Source organism: Pteronotus mesoamericanus, unplaced genomic scaffold, assembly GCF_021234165.1.
Source record: "Pteronotus mesoamericanus isolate MK-2021 breed Mesoamerican mustached bat unplaced genomic scaffold, CSHL_Meso_final contig_101, whole genome shotgun sequence".
Classification (NCBI taxonomy): Eukaryota; Metazoa; Chordata; class Mammalia; order Chiroptera; family Mormoopidae; genus Pteronotus; species Pteronotus mesoamericanus.
Genome location: NW_026555001.1, coordinates 16,370,680 through 16,390,330, shown reverse-complemented (window position 1 = coordinate 16,390,330; position 19,651 = coordinate 16,370,680). Strand labels below are relative to the sequence as shown.

Sequence of the window (19,651 nt, the reverse complement as noted above, 5' to 3'; positions counted from 1 at the left end):
CACTTAAAATTAAGAATAATAAAGTCAGTAAAGATTGTTCATTATTTGCAGTACCCATTTCTCAAAAGGTCTGCAGACCTAAAAAACTGATTCTCTGTTATTTCAGATGGTAAAGCTGTGAGATTCTGTGGCATTTATCACAAAATCCATATATTTGACATCATGAGATATACCTAATCTCTCTTAAAGCTGAATGTATTTTACATGTAATTGCCCACAGTATTTTAGAAGCTGTCCACAGTAAGAAAGAAGCAACTGTCATCCCTTGGCAATATCATCTAGACACAGTCACTAATACAGGGAAAATAAGATGAAACTAAAAAATTAAATACAAAAAAATAAAATCACAGCTATTTAGGAGAACTCTACACAGGGACGAACAACCGTGCATTAGAATAATCTTGAGTAACAATATACCCAACACAATAAATGATATCTACCATAATGACTGAAAATCATTAATAACATGTTGAATAATGACAATTAAAAGTAGTTAAAATGAAAAGTTTTAATACCTATTAAAACAATTTTCAGTTATTTATGTAAACCGCCCTATTACCTGTTTATGTGGAGTAAATCAGACCTTAAAACTTTCCAAGTACAAACCCACTCAAAGTTGTGTAGGCACTTATTAGTAATTTTACTGAGAAACCCTATCCTGGTAGAAAAAAGGAATTAAGATTTTTCTTTTGAAACATACACTGAATGGAAAAATTACAATGTGTGTTGGAATTTTCCATCTCTCTCTCTCTCTCTCCATACATATACATATATATGTATTTGTACACATTATATTTTAGCTATTCATGTATAACATACATAAGCACATATATTTTATACATATACATGTATATAACATTTGTCATAAAATTCAAATTTTGCTTTTCTACTTAAATTGTTTAAAAGATATTGTCTCATTATAAATTAATTTAAGCCTTGTCTCAGAAAGCAGGATTTGACATAGAATCTAAGGTAAAATTATACTTACAAAAGAAACTTTTGGTAGAAAAGACTTTTTGGGGGGAGGATGAGGAAGGAGAAGAAAGTAAAAGGAAAAAAACTAAATAGTGTTAACTTGGTCACAATGGGTTTAAGTTTTCAGGGTTGGGCCTCTTCGGATTAGCAGACTATCATGTAAATCAGCCTCTTTACAGGTGAGGAAATAAAAATGAGAGATCTTACCAAGTATCATTTAAATAAAATAAAACCTAAACTGTAGCTCATTTCTCAGGTCTGCAGATTAGTTCTGATTGACATTCATTAAATAAAGGTTTCTAATATTTTTATAAGAATAGTAAAAACAATCATCATATAAATCAGAACATCTGGCAAATCATGACAGTATGTTTATGGTAGAAAATTATCAATAAATAAGGAGAGATTCCTAAGTACTGAAACCATAAACCTTAAAAATAAAAAGCTACATAGAACACCATGCTATTAATAAGCAAAATGAAAAATAGGAGTCACATACTGCATAAAACGGGTCAAGTACTAGTAACTTAATGTTTCCAAAGGATATTTCCTGATAGAACTAACTTTGATTCGCCTAAGTTAAATTCAAAAAGGGGGGAAAGGGGAGTATTTCCATATGGCTTATTTTTCTACTTATATCCTAATGTGAATGAATACCCAGTGTGTGGGCTCATCAGACACAATGGTATTAATAAATACTATTAATAAAAAAGTATTAAGAAATTAGTAATTAAATGAAAGAACTGCAAACTGATAGTAAGCACAAACCCAAGTATTAATAAATAAACCTTTAGATCAAAAGTAAAAATGTGTTTGGGTTTTCAAATGTACACTACTGACTAGATGCAGTCTTTTATATACTGAGGTAGAGAAATTGCTGTAGGAATTTGGAAGATGTGACACACAGCAACACAAGGTTAAAATGGAAATTGTTGACATATCCTAAGCAGGAGAGCTTAACAAGACTATTTCATCTTACCAATGTCCTTCAAGTAACCAGTGATGACTTGTGGTAGACACACACCTTCCCTTTAAAAGGACGGAACTAAAGGTAGCTCTAGATCCACACAACATTAAATCAGTTATGGCAGTAAGAAAAAGGCGAAGGTACACTTAAATATCATGGCACTTGGTACAAATATATGATCTCTTAATCACGCCAATGGCCTCATGTTTATCATTATACTTATTTCCGTAAGAAAGAAACAAGAGTAGCCAGCAGGGGGAAGGGTGGAGGTGGTTTAGATGAGATATCCACATACCTTACTTATTGAAACACCAACAAAGATATGTAGGAATGCAGTTCTAAATGGCTATTAATAATTTTATTCATGTAAGACCACTGTTACAGGTATATCACATACATACATAAAACTGCTTCTGCATTAAGAAATAGTACAAATTACTTGAAATTTGGTAGGTATGACCAAAAACTTAGTGTTCAGACCATCTCTCTCTTTAAGTTCTTCCCATTCTCTTACCTTGAGAGGTGGTACTTTCCGCACTTGGATCCTGTCGCCTCTATTGAGAAAGGGCTGTGGAGAGATCTGAAATGGCTGCTGGTGCTGGCGATTCTCAGTGACACGTGGCCTTTTCTCCCAGCTCACAGGGGCCTCTTCTTGGGTGAGAGAAGATTTCCTCTTGAGGCTTTCTGGGCTGTGATCAACTAGAGTTGATGAAGGCTCTTTCATAATGGTCTCCTGTGGACTTGCTTCTATTATGGGCTTCATTATTGATTTCTCCACTCCAGGACTCTTGGGCTTGCTTGGAGACTTAACTACGGCTTCTTGACTTTCATTTTTATTAAAATTAGAAGCTGTAGTGAGATGATTCTCTTTCTCAGATTCCTGTTCAGCAGAGGCAACTGGCTTCTGTTCCAAGACATCCTCATCCTTTGGGCACTTGATGGGAAGAACGCTGCTAAGCTCATTTGGATAGCCAGCAGAGGAAAGGAGGGGCTCTGTGGATTTAGAGTTTGGCTGCACCTTATCTTGGCTTTCGTGCTCTTCTGTTCTGATGGGTGATGGCATATGCACTATTTCTTCTTTAGACTCTACCTGGGGGATTACAGGGATGATACTGATAGGAGAGGACTCTGAAGGAAGTAAGGAGTTTGGTTGCTCAGCTGGAATTTTCCTTACTTTGGGATCGCTGGGTGAAGCTGTCAATTTCTTTGAATCCTCAAGGCTCAGGCCAGAACTAAAAGGTGAAGAAAAGAAATATTCTATTTGAGAAATTGCCCATGTTATTTAAAGCATTATGAGATAATGGTATATGTCAATGCCTAGAGGAAACTAACGCATAGTAGGTATTCTTCATATAGTATCTTCATTATTACTATTAGTGAAGGTTCTGGAGCCAGAGTGCCTGGATTCAAATCATGGCTCTGATACTGACTATCCATGTGATATTAAGTAAGTGACTAGCCTTCTGTATCTGTTTCTCCAAATGTGCACTGAGGTTAATCATTCCATAGTGTTGCTATGATAATTAACTAAGTTAATGCAAGTACTTATACCAGTAGCTCAACCATGATAAAATTCAATGATGTTAATTATTATTACTTCCTGTTATAAAGGGGCCAGACTGTCTAGAGACATGCATCACAGACTACCCACAAGGGAAGTGAAAGAAGGCCGAGACCCACGCATGCTGTTATCATGGGTCTGGACTATGATTAACTGCGATCTGCAGTCCTGTAGAAAGACTAGCTCAAAAATAAGTAAGAGACTCTGAAGGGATAGTGGGAAAGTTGGCTGTCAACGTTTTCCAGAGGTTGAGAATTATAACTGAGTTTTGGAAAGCCTATTTAAATTTTCCTTGGTTAGCTTTGTAATTCTGAGATCCAGTATCTCTGAGCTATCCTAGAAGTGAAGACCAATTGGGACTTTCATAGTGTGGCCTAAGAGTTAGGCTACTCTGTAGTGGTCACTAGAGACTCCTCCTAATGTTTTAGAATACTGTTTAATAGGAAGCACTGGTGGTTCAGTAATAGAATTCTCGCCTCCCACTTGGGAGAGCTGGGTTCCATTCCCAGCCTATAGGTTCCTTTTCTGGCCTATGCATTCTAGAATACTGTTTAGCAGGCAAAAACAAGGGAGCCCTCTTTGGTTACTTCAAATAATAAACATCAAATCTCTGAGATGAAATGGACAAGGACAAAACTGAACAGAATCAAAAACATTCCTTCTAGCCCTGACTGGAGTGGCTCAGTGGGTTAGGCATCATCTGTCAAAGCAAAAGGTTGCTGGTTCAATTCCTGGTCAGGGCACATGCCTGAGTTGCAGGCCAGGTCCCCAGTTGGGGCACATGCAAGAGGCAACCAATTGATGTTTCTCTTGCACATCAATTTTTCTCTCCCTCTCTTTCTCCCTCCCTTCCCCTCTCTCTAAATAAATTTAATTTAATTTACAAAATTCCTTCTATAAAAGCTGAAAAAAAGGGCTGAAAACTGAAGGGTACAACAATTACTGTAATGCTTTATGTGGAGAAAATGAAAAATACTTATCGAATACCTGATATGTATAATGGTTTAAATGTATACACACCATCATTTCTGTGTAAGAGCTCAGCTCACACCAAGAATATAAAAAAATTAGTATATGAGACTGTTAACCTGAATAGGGATCATTTCCTAAAGGACCATGAAAGGGACAATGAACACTACTTGGAGATAAGGAAGAGAGGCAATAGTTCTCAAGCTGTGGTTATGGAGTCTTCTTAAAGGGCTGCCATTAGGCATGCAGAGGAATGAAAGGAGGCTAACAAACAAGCAGGACTCTGCGTGTTCAATCCTATTTCAAACAATACAACTCCACTGTTACCTATTTAAATGTCCCCCATTAAGCCTTCATTTGACTTTTTTATTAGAAAAGAAATGATTTAGACCACAGCCCCTTGAGAACAGGATTTATATCTTGTTTCAGATATACGAGATCTGTCCGGAAAAAGTCCAGCCACTGTTAATATAAGAACGTTTCGCACAACATCAATGTAACCTCGCAGCCAAGGAGAGTAGCCTGGAATGCACACGTGTGACAAATGATTACTTCACTGTACCTACCAGTTAGTGGGGGTGGCAGACTGCCGTTGTGTAAGCACGTGTACTATGTGGCTGTCACATTCAAAATTACTGAGCAAGTAGAGCAATGAATCTGCATCAAATTTTGCATTAAACCTGAACACTCCTCTGGCTAGAAATTATTGGGGATATTTTAGAAGGCTGCAGCTATGGGCAGCTGGTGACTGGCAGCTACATCATGACAACATGCCCACTCAAGCATCATGTCTCGTGCAGAGTTTTTTAGCAAAACATCAAATCACCCAGGTGACGCAGCCCCCCTACAGCCCAGATTTGGTGCCCTGCAACTCCTGGCTTTTCCCAAAACTAAAATCACCTTTGAAAGGGAAGAGATTTCAGACTGTCGATCAGATATCAGGAAAATACGACGGGGCAGCTGATGGCGATTGGGAGAACTGTGTGAAGTCCCAAGGTGCCTATATTGAAGGGGACTGAGGCGTCATTGTCCTATGTACAATGTTTCTTGTATCTTGTATCTTCTTCAATAAATGTCTCTATTTTTCATATTACATGGCTGGATACCTTCTGGACAGACCTCGTATATCTCCATGGGTGCCTTTTAAAGAGGAGAGGCTGTTTAATTAAACATTTGATATAACAGTCCTTATTACAGGATTCTTAAGACTCCTTAGTGATTCTGGATGTTATTACATCGAGGTATTTAAAATTAACTACTGTAAGAAATATACAAAACTTCAGTAGTCTTATATTTTACAGTTACTGAAAGAAAAGCCAATCTATTCAAAGAAAGAGACTCAAATTCAAGATAATTAAAATCCAATGGTAATGTTTTAAGAGCTAAAGATTATGATTAATCCAACTTTATGCACTTGAGATTCACAGAGAAAACATTTTCTTGGTAAAGAGGAATTGGTGAAAAAATAGAGGGAAAGTGAGGACTAGATTTTCTGGAAAGATAAGATGAAGTACCATATGGCATATAGGAATTAACAGACTCTATCTTGGTATTACCTCTGGCCATAGTAGCTTTCAAAGAATTGTTCTTTCCATGGCTCTACTTTTTTCTCCTTCTCAATCTCTTGTCGAATTCTCACCTGCATCTCAGGTGTAAATTCACCTATAATGTACCCCCCCAAAAAAGAAAAAGATATTCAATAGAAATACACTGCAACTTTTAACTATTTGTAAATCATGAAAGACTCATAAAGGAGTCAGAATACCATCCTGTGAAAGCAATATAAATTTGCCCAAATTCCTCACTGTACAGGAGTACCTAAATGCCAATAGGTGAAATAAAAATACTTGCACATCCCATGTAGTTTTCTATACATGGCTGAGGTCAACTGGGCCTCTTTCTTGGGCTTTCCCTGTAGTACCTCCCTCCCTCCTGCTCCAAACATCACAGTCCCTACAGATTTCTTTTAATATTAACCTTGAATTGTAACTGCTGTCCACTGGAAAAATACTCATGAGCTTTCAGTAAATAATGTCACTGGGCATTTTATTACTTTAAAGTTATGTTTCTCTGAGAGAACTTGTGCTTTAGGCCTTTTATCTCTAACTGCATAACGAACAGTTGTGGCCCTGATTAGAAGTATTTAAGATTCAAGCAAAAAGGCAGAAAGTTACTTTGGAGTTGTTGGTTTTCTAATTGTACCAGTCTGATGTCCTAGCAACATGACAGGTAACATGCCAAAGACCCAGCTGCACTGAATATGCCATTTATTTGCATACACTACCAACAACCTCAATCCTTTCCAGTCCATCAGCAGAAAACAGCCAATATGCCTGGTCGACCATCTTCAAACTTGTGGCTCGGCAAGGCCATTCCCTTTACACTCTAATACCCAGACACTGGGGGATTAGAGGTAGAAATGGAAGACGTGAAGTTTAAAACCTCCTGGGAGTAAGAAGAAGGAAAGGAAAAGTTTTAGAAAACTGTGGAAATCACAGTCCTGAGCATGAGGAGGAAAAGAGGAATTTCGCTGTCAGAATCCAACCCAGAATTTGTGGTCTTTTGTTGAGTCTACTGTATATAACCGAAAGAGGAATAAAAGTATTTTATGCATTGAACTCTGTTCAGATGTATACAGTTTTCAGTTTTACTGCTCAAAAAATATTATCACATGACTATAGGTATAGCAGTGACTGCTCATGAAAAAAAGACAACACTGATAATAATCAAGGCATTATTATTAATAATACCTACTTTAAAAGTGGGGAGTTGGAAGTCATAGATCCTTTATCAAATTATTCTTCAAGAAAGGCACTGGTAATAAGTATGTTAAAGTGCTATTGTGATTTTGATTCTTTCAGAAAAAAAGGATCTCTGCTCATGGAAATCTTTAAGAAAGAAAGAACCAAAGTAATCAGTGAGGGATACCTTCTACACAGAAACTGTTCTAAAAAAGGAAAACATTAAAAGGGAAAAGTCAATAATTTCAGTGAACAATATACATATTAATTAGCTGGTCAATTAACTTAATTGCCAATGGATCTGACAAAGAGTATGTAATGAATAGCATTCTTAATGTTCTCCTTAATAAATGTATTTATTCTAAAGCTTTTCACATTTCTTTTAATATAGCTAGTGGTTTTAACAATGGCTGGATATTAGGATCTCTTGGGGGAACAAGGAAGAAAAGGGAGGGAGATCCAAAGATGGAGGAGTAGGTGGAAGAAGGTACACTAATCTCCCAGACTGTAATCCCAAACTGGAATTACAACTAAAACACAGCAACCAACCTGTATAACCAGATGAAGAGAAGTCTTATGACCAAGGATATGCAGAAGCAGCCATATCAAGACCGGCAGGAAGGGCAGAGATGCAAAAAGAGCTGGCTCTCCTCCCATGGGAGGCAGCTTACTTTCCACAGGGCTATCTCACCTGCAGATCCCCCCTTAAAAGCATGGGGTCTCAACCCCAAGTCGGGCTCCCCAGCCCAAAGAGCCAGAGCCAGGAAGAGGCACCCCCCTAACATCTGGGTGTGAAAATCAGTGGGAATTCTGTCCACCAAGGAGAGAGAAGTCTGCTTAAAGGGCCAACACACAAAATCTCATTTGCAGCCATTATCCTGGGTTCCTGGCAGAGGGACGGTAGAATGGACTAAAGTCACATGAGGAGAGACTGGGGTTTGTGGCTCTAGGGAGGCAAAGGAACAGCGACCACAATACCTGTGCTGAGACATTCTCCCATACCGCAGAAGCCATTCTTCTTAATTGGAGCAGTTCCCTCCATCTGGCATCAGCCTGGAAAGCAAGAGCCTCTGGGCTATCTCACGCCACCCTGAAAAGCTTGTACCCTGTGAGAAATCAGCTGCCCAGTCCAGAGTGCAGAGGTCTGGGCAGATTCAGGGGGTGTCAGTGACTGAGTTGTGTGACTTTGAGGTGGGGGCCATTCTCTCCACTTTCCTATGAACGTGACTGGCACTTCCCCTTCATAGGAAATCTGCTAACCGCCCCCCACCCCCTGCCCCAACTCTTGGTGGCTCCAACTTGCCAAAGTCCGGCAGAATGTGGGAGAGACTGAGTTGTGTAGCTCTGAGGTGAGGGCCACTCCCCTGACCTTCCCCCATCCTGACCAGCACCTCCCCCTCACAAGAGACCCACGAGCCCCGCCTTCCTGACTCCTGGCCATGCTTCCCTGCTGAGTTCAGCCTCCCAGAAGAATCTTGGGCAGACCGAGTTATATGGTCTAGGACAGGGGCTATTTCCCCCCCGCATGCCTGATGGGTGCAGAGCCCTCGACCCTTCACACAGCCAAATCTTGGGCTGTTTGGGCCTCATAAACTCTGTTGGCCTTGCCCTGATGACTCCCTGAGACAATGCCCCAGCACAAAGGGTATGAGCACCCAGCAGGTGGCAGCTAGACTTGGTATATCTTGGTGAACATGACTCACCCCCACCTTGTGACTGAGAACCTATCTCATGCAACTCAGGTACTACCAGAGGCTCTTTCAGTGACTGAGCTTAACAGGCAGCTGGTAGGTGGAGGCATTAAGATAGAGATCTCAGGGTACCTCGAGACCTTTGCTGACCTGCACCTGAGTCTGGTGCTGGTAAAAGCCAGCCTTGGTGTGCAGCCTGGCCCTTCCTGTGCTCACCTAGGCCCAGCAAAGGCAGCCACAAACTGTGGATCACAATGTAGCTCCAAACAGGTTGCCGAGGGCCAGTCATGGGCAACATCTGACACTGGCCAGCACTAGGGTCTCTCACAAAAGGCCCCAGAACCACTACACCCAGTGGTCAGCTTCAGACAACATCACAGCAGGATCCAATTAGTTTCACAAGCAACATATACAAAGGGAGATCTCAGCAGGCACCAGATCCTGCTGAGGTAAATTTCACTTCATGTGGTCAGCACCTTCATAGCAGCTCACAGCTCTGGGCAGGGTTGATCCTCAGTCGGCTAGCCTGAGAGTCAACCCCACACACAAATGGGCCAATAGTAATCAAGACTCACAACAGGAGGGCCCACATAACGCATACAGGGGGACATTTCTGGAGGACCCAGCCCAGGTCATCAAGGAGACTACACTGGATCACACAGGACACATCCTACATAAGGCAACCGTACCAAGACTGTAGTCATAGTAGATTTACCTTATAAACAGAAAAAATACACAAAGAGGTAGACAAAGTGGGGACACAAAGAAACATGCCCCAAATGAAAGAATAGGAGATACCTCCAGAGAATAAAGCTAAATGAAGTGGCAAAACTTTATAAAGACTCATCAAGGGGAAAAAAAGAAAACTCAAATAAAATCAAAGAGAAATCTGACTCCAAAGAAATATGAAAAATTGTTAGAAAATATTACAAGCAACTACATGCCAACAAATGGGACAATCTGGACAAAATGGATAAATTCCTAGAAACAGAATCTTCTAAAACTGAATCAGGAAGAATCAGAGATTCTGAATAGACAGGTTACAACTAATGAAATTGAAGCAGTAATCAAAAATCTCCCAACAAACAAAAGTCCTGAACCAGATGGCCTCACAGGTCAATTTTCTCAAACATTCAAAGACCCAACACCTGTCCTTAAACTATTCCAAAAAGTTCAAGAGGAGGGAAGGATCCCAAACTCATTTTACAAAGCCAGCATTATCCTATTCCCAAAACCAGATAAAGACACTACAAAGAAAGAAAATTATAGGTCAATATCCCTGGTGAACATAGATGCTAGAATCCTCAACAAAACATTAGGAAACGGAATGCAGTAATACATAAAAAGATCATATGCCACAATCAAGTGGGATTTATTCCAGGGATGCAAGGTTGGTATAATATCTGCAAATCAAAAAATGGCAAACCAGTGACCACAGTCAGCAAGTCTCAGCTGCAATCTGAATTAAAATGTTCTGTCAATGAACGGTACACTTCCAATGGGTCAGTTTTACAGTATATAAACGGGTTTTAAATCAGCTGTTTTTTAAAAAGTTCTTTTTACTGTTAGTTTTATTGAGGTTAGGCAGTAATAAAGAGATTATCTCCCTGCTTACCAAACTATAATTCATAACATTGACTCTAATTCTGTACTTTACTTTTAGGAGCTTATTAAAATTTTAATTCCTAGGAATTAACCTAGATTACTGAATTAGAATCTTTAGGAATAGGGTCTAAACATATGTACTTTTTAGTTTCCCAGCTGGCTTTTAATCCTTAAAAGAAACATTGTTGGAGCCAAACCAGGTTACACAGGCTCCAGATAAAAAGCCTAACAATATATTTCATAAAAGATAGGTAGTTCTACCCCAGAGTAACATCTTATGCATTGCCTTCCAAAATTGTTCAAATACCTACCTACTGAGGCGCAGAGGTTCCAGTACTGCCCTCACAGTAGCTCCAAGTGCATACACATGCTAGGAGACATTGGTAGAACACTTACCTTCTGAGAGTCTTTCCTTCCAGCCTTGGGCTGCTGAAGTGAAGAACTCATTGTTAAGGGCTGAGCTATTTAACTTCATCAGACCATCTGGACCAACCTGGGTCAAAAAATAAGCCAAGGAAAGCTCACAAAGACAGAGAAACGTATCATGTGCAAATTTGACTTTCTTTTTAGAAAAGAATGTACATTCAGTTTTATAAAAAAACTTGACTATATCATGCCATGCTGCTTGTTATGGACATTTCTCTGTAATAATCTTTTTTTCTAAAATATTTCTTTCCTTTTGTACCTCTTTTCCCTTCTTCCTCTCCTTTATAAATCATTCCCCATTGACTACACTCACAAATTCATCTGCAGATACATAAATAGGTATTTAAAAGTTTTTGTTCTGAGAGATTATTTATTTTATAAAACTAAGGCCAAGTTACAAAAACGGCTCTAAATTTTACCTGGTTCATGTAATACGTGTGGAAATCTCTCCAAATCAACTAGCATAGTGTTAACACCTTTGTAATACTTGTGTATTCTTTCTTTTTTAAAATTCTATTTTATTGATTATGCTATTCCAGTTGCCCTAATTTTTCCCCTTTGCCCCTCCTCCACTCAGCACCCCCTACTCCCTCAGGCAATACACACATCATTATTCATGGCCATCGGTCATGAGTAGAAGTTCTTTGGCTACTCCATTTCCTATATTGTACTTTACATCCTCATGGCTATTCTGAGACTACCTATTTATACTTCTTAATCCCCTCACATCTTCTTCACCCATTCTCCCACCCCCCCACCCCCCCCACGTTGGGCAACCATCCAAACACTCTGCATATTCATAATTCTGTCTCTGATCCTGTTCGCTGAGTTTGATTTTTAGATTCAACTGTTGATAGATATGTATTTATTGCCATTTTATTGTTTTCACAGTTTTGATCTTTTTCTGAAATAAGTCCCCTTAACATTTCATGTAATAATGGTTTCGTGATGATGAACTACTTTAGTTTCTTCTTGTCTGGGAAGCTCTCTTTATCTGCCTTCTATTCTAAATTGTATCTTTGCTAGCTACAGCAATCTTGGCTGTAGGTCTCTGCATTTAATGACTTTGAATACTTACTGCCAGTCCCTTCTTGCCTGCAAAGTTTCTTCTGAGAAATCAGCTGACAGTCTTATGGAACTCTCCTGTAGGTAACTAACTGCTTTTCTCTTGCTGCTTTTAAAATCATGTCTTTATTTTTTAACCTTTGGCATTTTAATCAGGATGTGTCTTAGAGTGGGTCTCTTTGCATCCATCCTAATTGGGACCCTCTCTGCTTCCTGGGCTTTTCCATGTCTATTTCCTTCACCAAAGTAGGGAAGTTTCCTTGCATTATTTTTTCTAATATATTTCTAATTTCTTACTTTTTTTTTCCTCTTTCTGCACCCCAATGATATGAATATTGGACCTCTTGAAATTGTCCCAGAGGCTGCTTATATTATTATTTTTTTATTCTTTGTCCTTCTTGTTGTTCTGAAGGGTTGTTTTTTGCTTCCTTATGTTTCATATCATTGATTTGATTCTCAGCTTCATCCATTCTACTGTTGTTTCCCTGTAAATTATTCTTTCTTTCAATTAGTGTATCTATTTCTGACTGGGTCTTTTTTATGCTTTTGAGGTCCTCACTAGGTTCCTTGAGCATCCTTATAACCAGTGTTTTGAACTCTGCAGCTGACAGATTGCTTATCTCTATTTTGTTCAGTTCTTTTTCTGAAGTTTTTTTAATCTGTTCTTTCATTTCTGCCATGTTTCTTTGTCTCTTCATTTTAGCAGCCTCCCTGTGTTTGTTTCTATGTATTAGCTAGAGCTGCTTTAACTCAGTGTCTTGGTATGTGGCCTAATGTAGTAGGTGTCCTGCAGGGTACAGTGGCACAGCCTCCCATATCACCCATGCTGGGTACTCGAGGTGTGCCTTTGGTGTGGGCTAAGTACACTCTCTTCTTGTAGTTGAGCTTTGGTTGCTGTTAGCAGATCAGTGGAAGGTATTTACTCAGGCCAACTGCACGGATTGGCTGTGATCACATACTACCAATCTCTGCCCTCTGTGGAGGAACAGCTGTGCAGGGATAGGTGGTAGTGCTGTGTAGTTGTGCACTGGATATGCGGACCAAGGTCAGACCCCACCTGTGTTTTGCCTGGGTCCATCCTGCCTGACCTAAAAGCAATCTGAGATGGCAGCTACTTGTGCTGGGCTTGAAGATTCCCAGGTGAAGCTAAACTGTGAATCTAGGCTGGCTGCTATTCATTTGATAGGATTGAGAAAGTTATAAAGCCTGAGCCAAGACCATCCATCTATTCATATGGAAAAGCATCTTGGGTGGGCCCATAATCTGAGTGGGGCGAAGTCTCTGGGGATCTCTGAGGTAGGTCAAACAGTATTAGCCAGGTTGATGGAGTCTCAGAAAAGGCACCAGTGTGCAGGCTCTGTGGGGACAGGGTTTGGAAATGGGTCAATGGCTTATTCTTGTCTGGATACCAGTTACTTCAGTTCCTCCCTGTACGCCACTGGTGTCTTTCAAGCTGCTACCCTGGTGCTGGAGCTCAGAGGGAGTGAGTCTGAGCAGGCAAGTCCATGTTCAGTTAAGAGGAACTCCTTGGGGTTCCAGCAGTTTCTTCCACCAACTAAATCCCTTCTAGTTTTTGTAGGCAGAAATTGTGGGGACTTCCCTTCCTGGCACTGGAACCCTGGGCTGGGGAGCCTGGTGTGCAGCTAGGACTCCTCGTTCCCATGATATCCCTCCCAAAATTTTATCCACCACATATGGGTGAGGGACCAGTCTGTTCACGCCTGCACCCCTCCTACCAGACTGGATAGATGTAGTTTCTTTAATTCCATAATTAAATGGATGTCAGATTTCCATTCAACTCAATTTCTGATGGTTCTGAGTGATAGTTGTCCTATATTTTAGTTGTAATTTCCATGCTGTTGTGCAAAGAGGTGGACCATGCCTACCTATGTCACCATCTTGCCTGGAATTCTACTTGCATATTATTTTATCGTATAATGAATCTCAATTAATTTACCAATTTCTTATTTGTATATATGCTTTGTTTCCTCCTACTCAATAAAGCTTCTATAAGCAATTCTGGTAAAGGTGAATATACTAAAGTTGAACTAGTGCTTTTATTTCCATGGGAAAGTTTTTGTTTTTGTTTTAATCCTCACCTGAGGATATTTTTTCATTGCTTTTAGAGAGAGAAAAGGGGGGAGATACATATACAGAGGAAGGAGAGAGAGAGACATTGACTGGTTGCCTTCCTGGATACACCATGACTAGGATCGAACCCACAACCTGAGTATGTGCTCTCACTGTGAAATGAACCCACACCTTTTGGTCTACTCCATTTGGAGCGATGGACAGAGAGATATATCAATTTGTTGTTCTACTCATTTATGTATTCACTGGTTGCCTCTTTGTGCCCCATCTAGAGATCAAACCCCCAACCTTGGCCTAGTGCTCTGATGCTCTAACCAACTGAGATTCCCAGCCAGGGCCCCTTACACAGATTTTTTATACATAAAATGATGTTAATGTTCACATGAAAAAAATAATTAAAAAATTAAGAGGTGGAAATTGCCTTTTTAACTGTACCTGTAAAATACATACTGCACATACCCTGGCTGGTGTGGCTCAGTAGACTGAACACCAGCCTACAAATCAAAGGATAACCGGTTCGATTCCCGGTCAGGGCACATGCCTAGGCTGCAGGCCAGGTCCCCAGTAGCGGGGCACTCAAGAGGCAACCAAACACTGATGTTTCTCTCCCCCTCTTCCTCACACCCTTCTCTTCTCTAAAAATAAGTAAAAGCTTAAAAAAAATAAACATTGCATATAAATATATAGAACATATAACGAAGATGGTATTTCAAAATATAAGATAAAGATGGTTACATATATAGCATTGTAATGACTGGCTATCCATTCACTAGAAAATAAAGTTGAACCCAAATTTCAGGGCAATTCAAAAAAAATTCTAGATGGATTAAAAACCTAAATGTAAGTCTGAAGTCAGTAAAAGTATTTTGAAGAATATTTAGGTAACTACTTGGACATCCTGGGGATTGAGGAGCTCTTAACTCATTTATTTTCTAAATCTATCTGGGTCAACGTCATTTTCCTGTCTCTAGAGCAGGAACTGGTAAACATTTTCTGTTAAGAAATATACTGCATATATTTTAGGCTTTGCAGGCCATATAGCCTATGTTGCAAGCACTTACCTTGGCCATTGTAGCATCAAAGTAGCTACAGACAATATATAACTAATGAGAGTGGCTGCATGCCTATAAAACTTTATTTACAGAATCAGAAACTGGTCCAAGGGCTACAGTTTGTTGTACCCTAGAGAGTTAACAGAGGGGGTAACAGGTTTTCTATGAGAACAGGTCATCCAACCTTTGCTTAAATATTCCAGTGATGAACAAGTTACACCATCACACGTCAATCTGTTCCACAGTTTAACAATTCCAACTGTTTTTTTTTTTTTTAAATGTTATTTTACCCCCTAATCTGCTTTCTGGAGAAAAGAAGTTTACCTATTCCATATGACAGACCTTCAACATATTTGAAGAAAGGCATTTTTATCTACTTCCCTCCCTTTTTATTTTTTCTGGTCTAAATAATGTTTTTCTACTGTTCATTACTGGGTACTCTATATACTGAAATATGGTCTCCAATGTTTCATCCTAGTAATAACCAGAATTCTTTATGAACACTACAAATCTCATCTGACAGTGAAGTTCTATTTCATTTAATTTGAACTCCATACTCTGTATACATCAGAAGAGTATTTCTTAGATTACTGTGTGCTCCCCCCATAATAAGTGAGAGAGACAGGCCAAATGACCTCCTATTAAGAATACTCCACAGGACTGCACTCTATGGAAAACTGAGTAATACAGATACCTTTTAATTTTAAAATTGTATATAGCAATCCTTCACCTGAGAGACAAAGGCCATTAGTCAAAACACTGTTAGGAAGAACACAGTCATACATGTAGGCCCTTAGTCAGGTCCTGTGTTATTATTCCCAACCTAATAACCTGAGTCTTAAAAAAAAGAAGAGAGCAATCCCTAACAAAATACTCACTAAAACTCTGCCAAAATATCAGTCACTTAAATTGTTCTAAGCAAGAACTGGGCATCTGCAAGGCTACAGTTTCTCCAAAATGTGATAAAATGGGGAAAGCAGTGGTTGGAAAGGATCAGTTTTACTTCTTTGTCCCCCTTGCTGGTAGTGTATGTCACTTATCTGGACTCCCTGGAAATGGAATCTGACCTGCTTTTACATGTATTGATTCACAGCACTATGAAATTGGTATCAATTAGGTCTACTAGAGATGTGATACTCAGAATTAGAAAAATTTGGTTTTGACTTTATAGTCCATTAATTATAATGATTTTGTGTAGCTTACTTATTCTCTACTAACTTCTTATAATAAACAAAGGAATATATATACTTCTAACTGTAAACTAGGAAAACCACCTTTCTCTCATCTTGTTTTTATGATTAGAAAGACGGGAGGGGACAATCAGATTACTTAGAAAATAGTAGGTTCTAGGAATAATAATGAATTAAAAAAAATTTCAAAATTGAATAAATCTTAATGAAAATCATAATGGTCCCACCTTCCTTTCACAGGAGGAAACAGAGGATAAGAAGGGGAAGAACTTGCTAGTCACTCCTTCCTTGGTGAAAGCCCATGCCTCAGGTCTCTACCTCATTCCTGACCAAGTGAAATTTCTCCAATCCCTGCCGACACTGTTTCCAAACCTTTGGTATTTCTTCTAGCTACCTTTTTTCTTTTTAAGTGTAACTTTATTGGGTTTTTAAAGTTCTTTATTATAAAAGCAATAAATATTTTTTTGAAAAATTTAACGAGAAAATAACATTTTAAACACTTCAAAAAAGATCCATTAAAAACATCTGTTTAATGCCTTAAACAAGACAACTATTCCTCATGAACTGTACTCTATGGATGCCTACATCCTACTATGATAGACCCAAAACAAATTCTGTTCTATTGGGTTAAACAAAAAGTTCATTTAGTTTGTCCCACATGACGGCTCCATTAGTTCTTAGTTGTCTTTAACTTCATCCAAAACAATGTTGGTAGATTATATTGCGACAGCTGTCATAATCAGCACACGTTTAAAAAAAACTTATCAAAACTGGTGAATTTTTGTGTAGCCATTGTAATACCGTAGAAGAAAATATGCAACATTTTCAGCATATTATACTGTATCATTTCAAGAAAGGTAAAAAACGCAAAAAAATAAAAAAGATTTATGCAGTGTATAGAAAAAGTGCTGTGACTGATCAAACGTATCAAAAGTGGTCTATTAAGTTTCTTGGTGCTATTGACATTTTTGCCAAATAATCCTTTGCTGTGGGGCTATCTTATGCATTGGAAGATGTTTAGCACCACCCCTGGCCTCTACCCAATAGAAGCCAATAGTGGGAGATAGGCGACATAGCAAAACACCCAAATCAATAGTTATTGGTAAAAATTAAACATGTCTTTTATTTTATGGAAACTAAAAGGACTTTTTGGCCAACCCAATATAATCTTGACATGATTTATTTTCCTTTATAAGCATTACAAGGCCAACTTAGTAAGAGCACTTAGAAAAAAAATAGTTGGTTTTTTTTTTAGTATCTTTCATACCACTTCTTTATAGGTACACGAAAAAGCTATTTGAAAAAACTTAAGGAGTTCTAAAGTAAGTGAGTGAAGGAAGCTTCAGAAGGGTTAGAAAGCTGCTTATGTTTGAAATCACACACCTGTCGATCCACCTCTGGAAGTAGTAAAAGCAGTCGCTGTTGGCAATCTCCAGGAAGGACGGAAAAATTGTGTTTGTTGATCAGTGCTCGAAGATTTGTATTAACAAGAATGGAGTCTGGTGTCTCAACATCAATTTCAGCACATTTAGTCCTTTTCATTTGCCCTACAAGATAAAAAAAAGAATCATTTGGGCCTTTTTCACATTCCTGCTTCTATACAAACCACAGCTTGCTCTGCAAAACAAAAACAACAACAACAGAATTATAGTGTTAAGTACTTTAAATACCACACTGTGAAGAAAGTAACACTTAAGGCTTTTAGAAAGTTCTTCTAAGACTTACAAAACAAATTTTGCTCATTCACAAAGGATAAAGTAATTTATCTTCTCCACAAAAATAGAAGAAGGCCTAGAATAGCGAACCTTTTGCCATAAAAAAAAAAAAAAAAAAAGATCAGATTATTTCCCAAACAGATATGAGGACGTTTATGATAAGTAACATATACAAAATCTGTCTTAAAAAACAGAAAATTCAAATCTATATATAAATTATACCGAGGCCCTTTTTCTCTTCTTATAAAAGTTCTTTTCAACAATTTGAATTTGCATTATCTTAAATGCTATGATTAAATAGCTCATCAATTTCAGAAAATCTGTTCACAATCAGAAGGTTACAGTAAGACTGACAGATTTGAGTACACAAAAGTTTAAAATGTAAATGACAGAAATATATTTATAAACAAAAGGCTAACTTGAAAACAGTATTTGTAAGCCATGACAAAAATTTCTCCATATTAAAAGTGAATTTACCCCGGGCTGGGTGCCTTGGTTGGTTGGAGCACTGTCCCATACACTAAAATGTTACAGGTTCCATGCACATACCAGAGGCAACTGATCAATGTTTCTCTCTCACATCGATTGTCTGTTTGCTCTCTCTCTCTCTGGTCAGTGAACATATCCTCGGATGAGGACTAAAAATAAAATCTTTTAATTAAAAAAAGAAAAAGAAAACAAGAAAAACAGAAATAGGACAAAGATCACCCCCCACCAAAAAAAACAAAAACACAAAACAACAGAAACTAGTCCAAATAGATTAGCAATTACAATAAATGTAAATGGGTAAAACTCACTGAATGAGATTGTCATATTAAATTAAAAGCTTAAAAACCCAGCTAGTTCTATGCTCTGTAAAGAGATATACCTGAAACACAGAAGGACACAGAAGACTGAACAAAGATATACCAGGGAAAAAGTAGCCATAGGAAAGCTGGTGTACCTTTATTTATATCAAACAAAAGACACTTTAAGTAAAAAAAACCTCATCAGTGATTGATATGGTAAATAAAAAATGATAAAGGGTTCAATCCACCAGGAAGATTTTAAACATAAAAATATCTAATATAAGATAGTTTCAAAATATGTGAAATAAAAACTGACAAAACAGGGAGAACTGAACAAAGCCACCATTAGAATAGGAGATTTCAATATATCTCTCTCAATCATTAATAAATCAAGCATACGAAAAGCATCCCAAACAAGGGAAAAGAAGCTGTGCCATTTTTCTGATTGACTAGCTTGATCCAATTAACAGAGAATTCTTTGTTTTACAAAGAGCACTTTGAAAATTCTTTACCATCATTCTGAAAAGTGCCTCAGGAAAATAGTAGTAGTAGTAATAACAATAGTAACAGCAGAAATAAACACTTATATAGGGCCCCCAAAGTACCAGGCAATATTTTAAACATTGGTATGAGCCCTGTCTGGTGCAGCTGACTGGTTTTACTGCCAGGCTGCAAACCAAAGGGTGGCCTGTTCGATTCCCAGTCAGGGCACAAGCCTGGGTTGCAGGCCAGGTCCCGAAAAGGGGGCGCATAAGAGGCAACCACACACTGATGTTTCCCTGTTTCTCCCCATCTCTAAAAATAAATAAAATCTT

The 19,651-nt window shown here is 38.5% G+C and overlaps 1 protein-coding gene across 2 annotated transcripts in view; it reads right to left on the bottom strand.

Moving 5' to 3' along the window:
- The window catches only part of ASXL2 (ASXL transcriptional regulator 2), a 106,052-nt gene that overhangs the window by 7,964 nt on the left and 78,437 nt on the right, over positions 1 to 19,651 (bottom strand). For both annotated transcript variants that reach the window (XM_054568910.1, XM_054568917.1), the window contains exons 8-11: positions 17,717 to 17,880; positions 10,906 to 11,002; positions 6,029 to 6,134; positions 2,457 to 3,174 (exon numbers count right to left, since the gene is read on the bottom strand). In XM_054568910.1, coding sequence (XP_054424885.1) covers positions 2,457 to 3,174; positions 6,029 to 6,134; positions 10,906 to 11,002; positions 17,717 to 17,880 — 1,085 coding nt within the window. The remainder of the gene's footprint in view (positions 1 to 2,456; positions 3,175 to 6,028; positions 6,135 to 10,905; positions 11,003 to 17,716; positions 17,881 to 19,651) is intronic.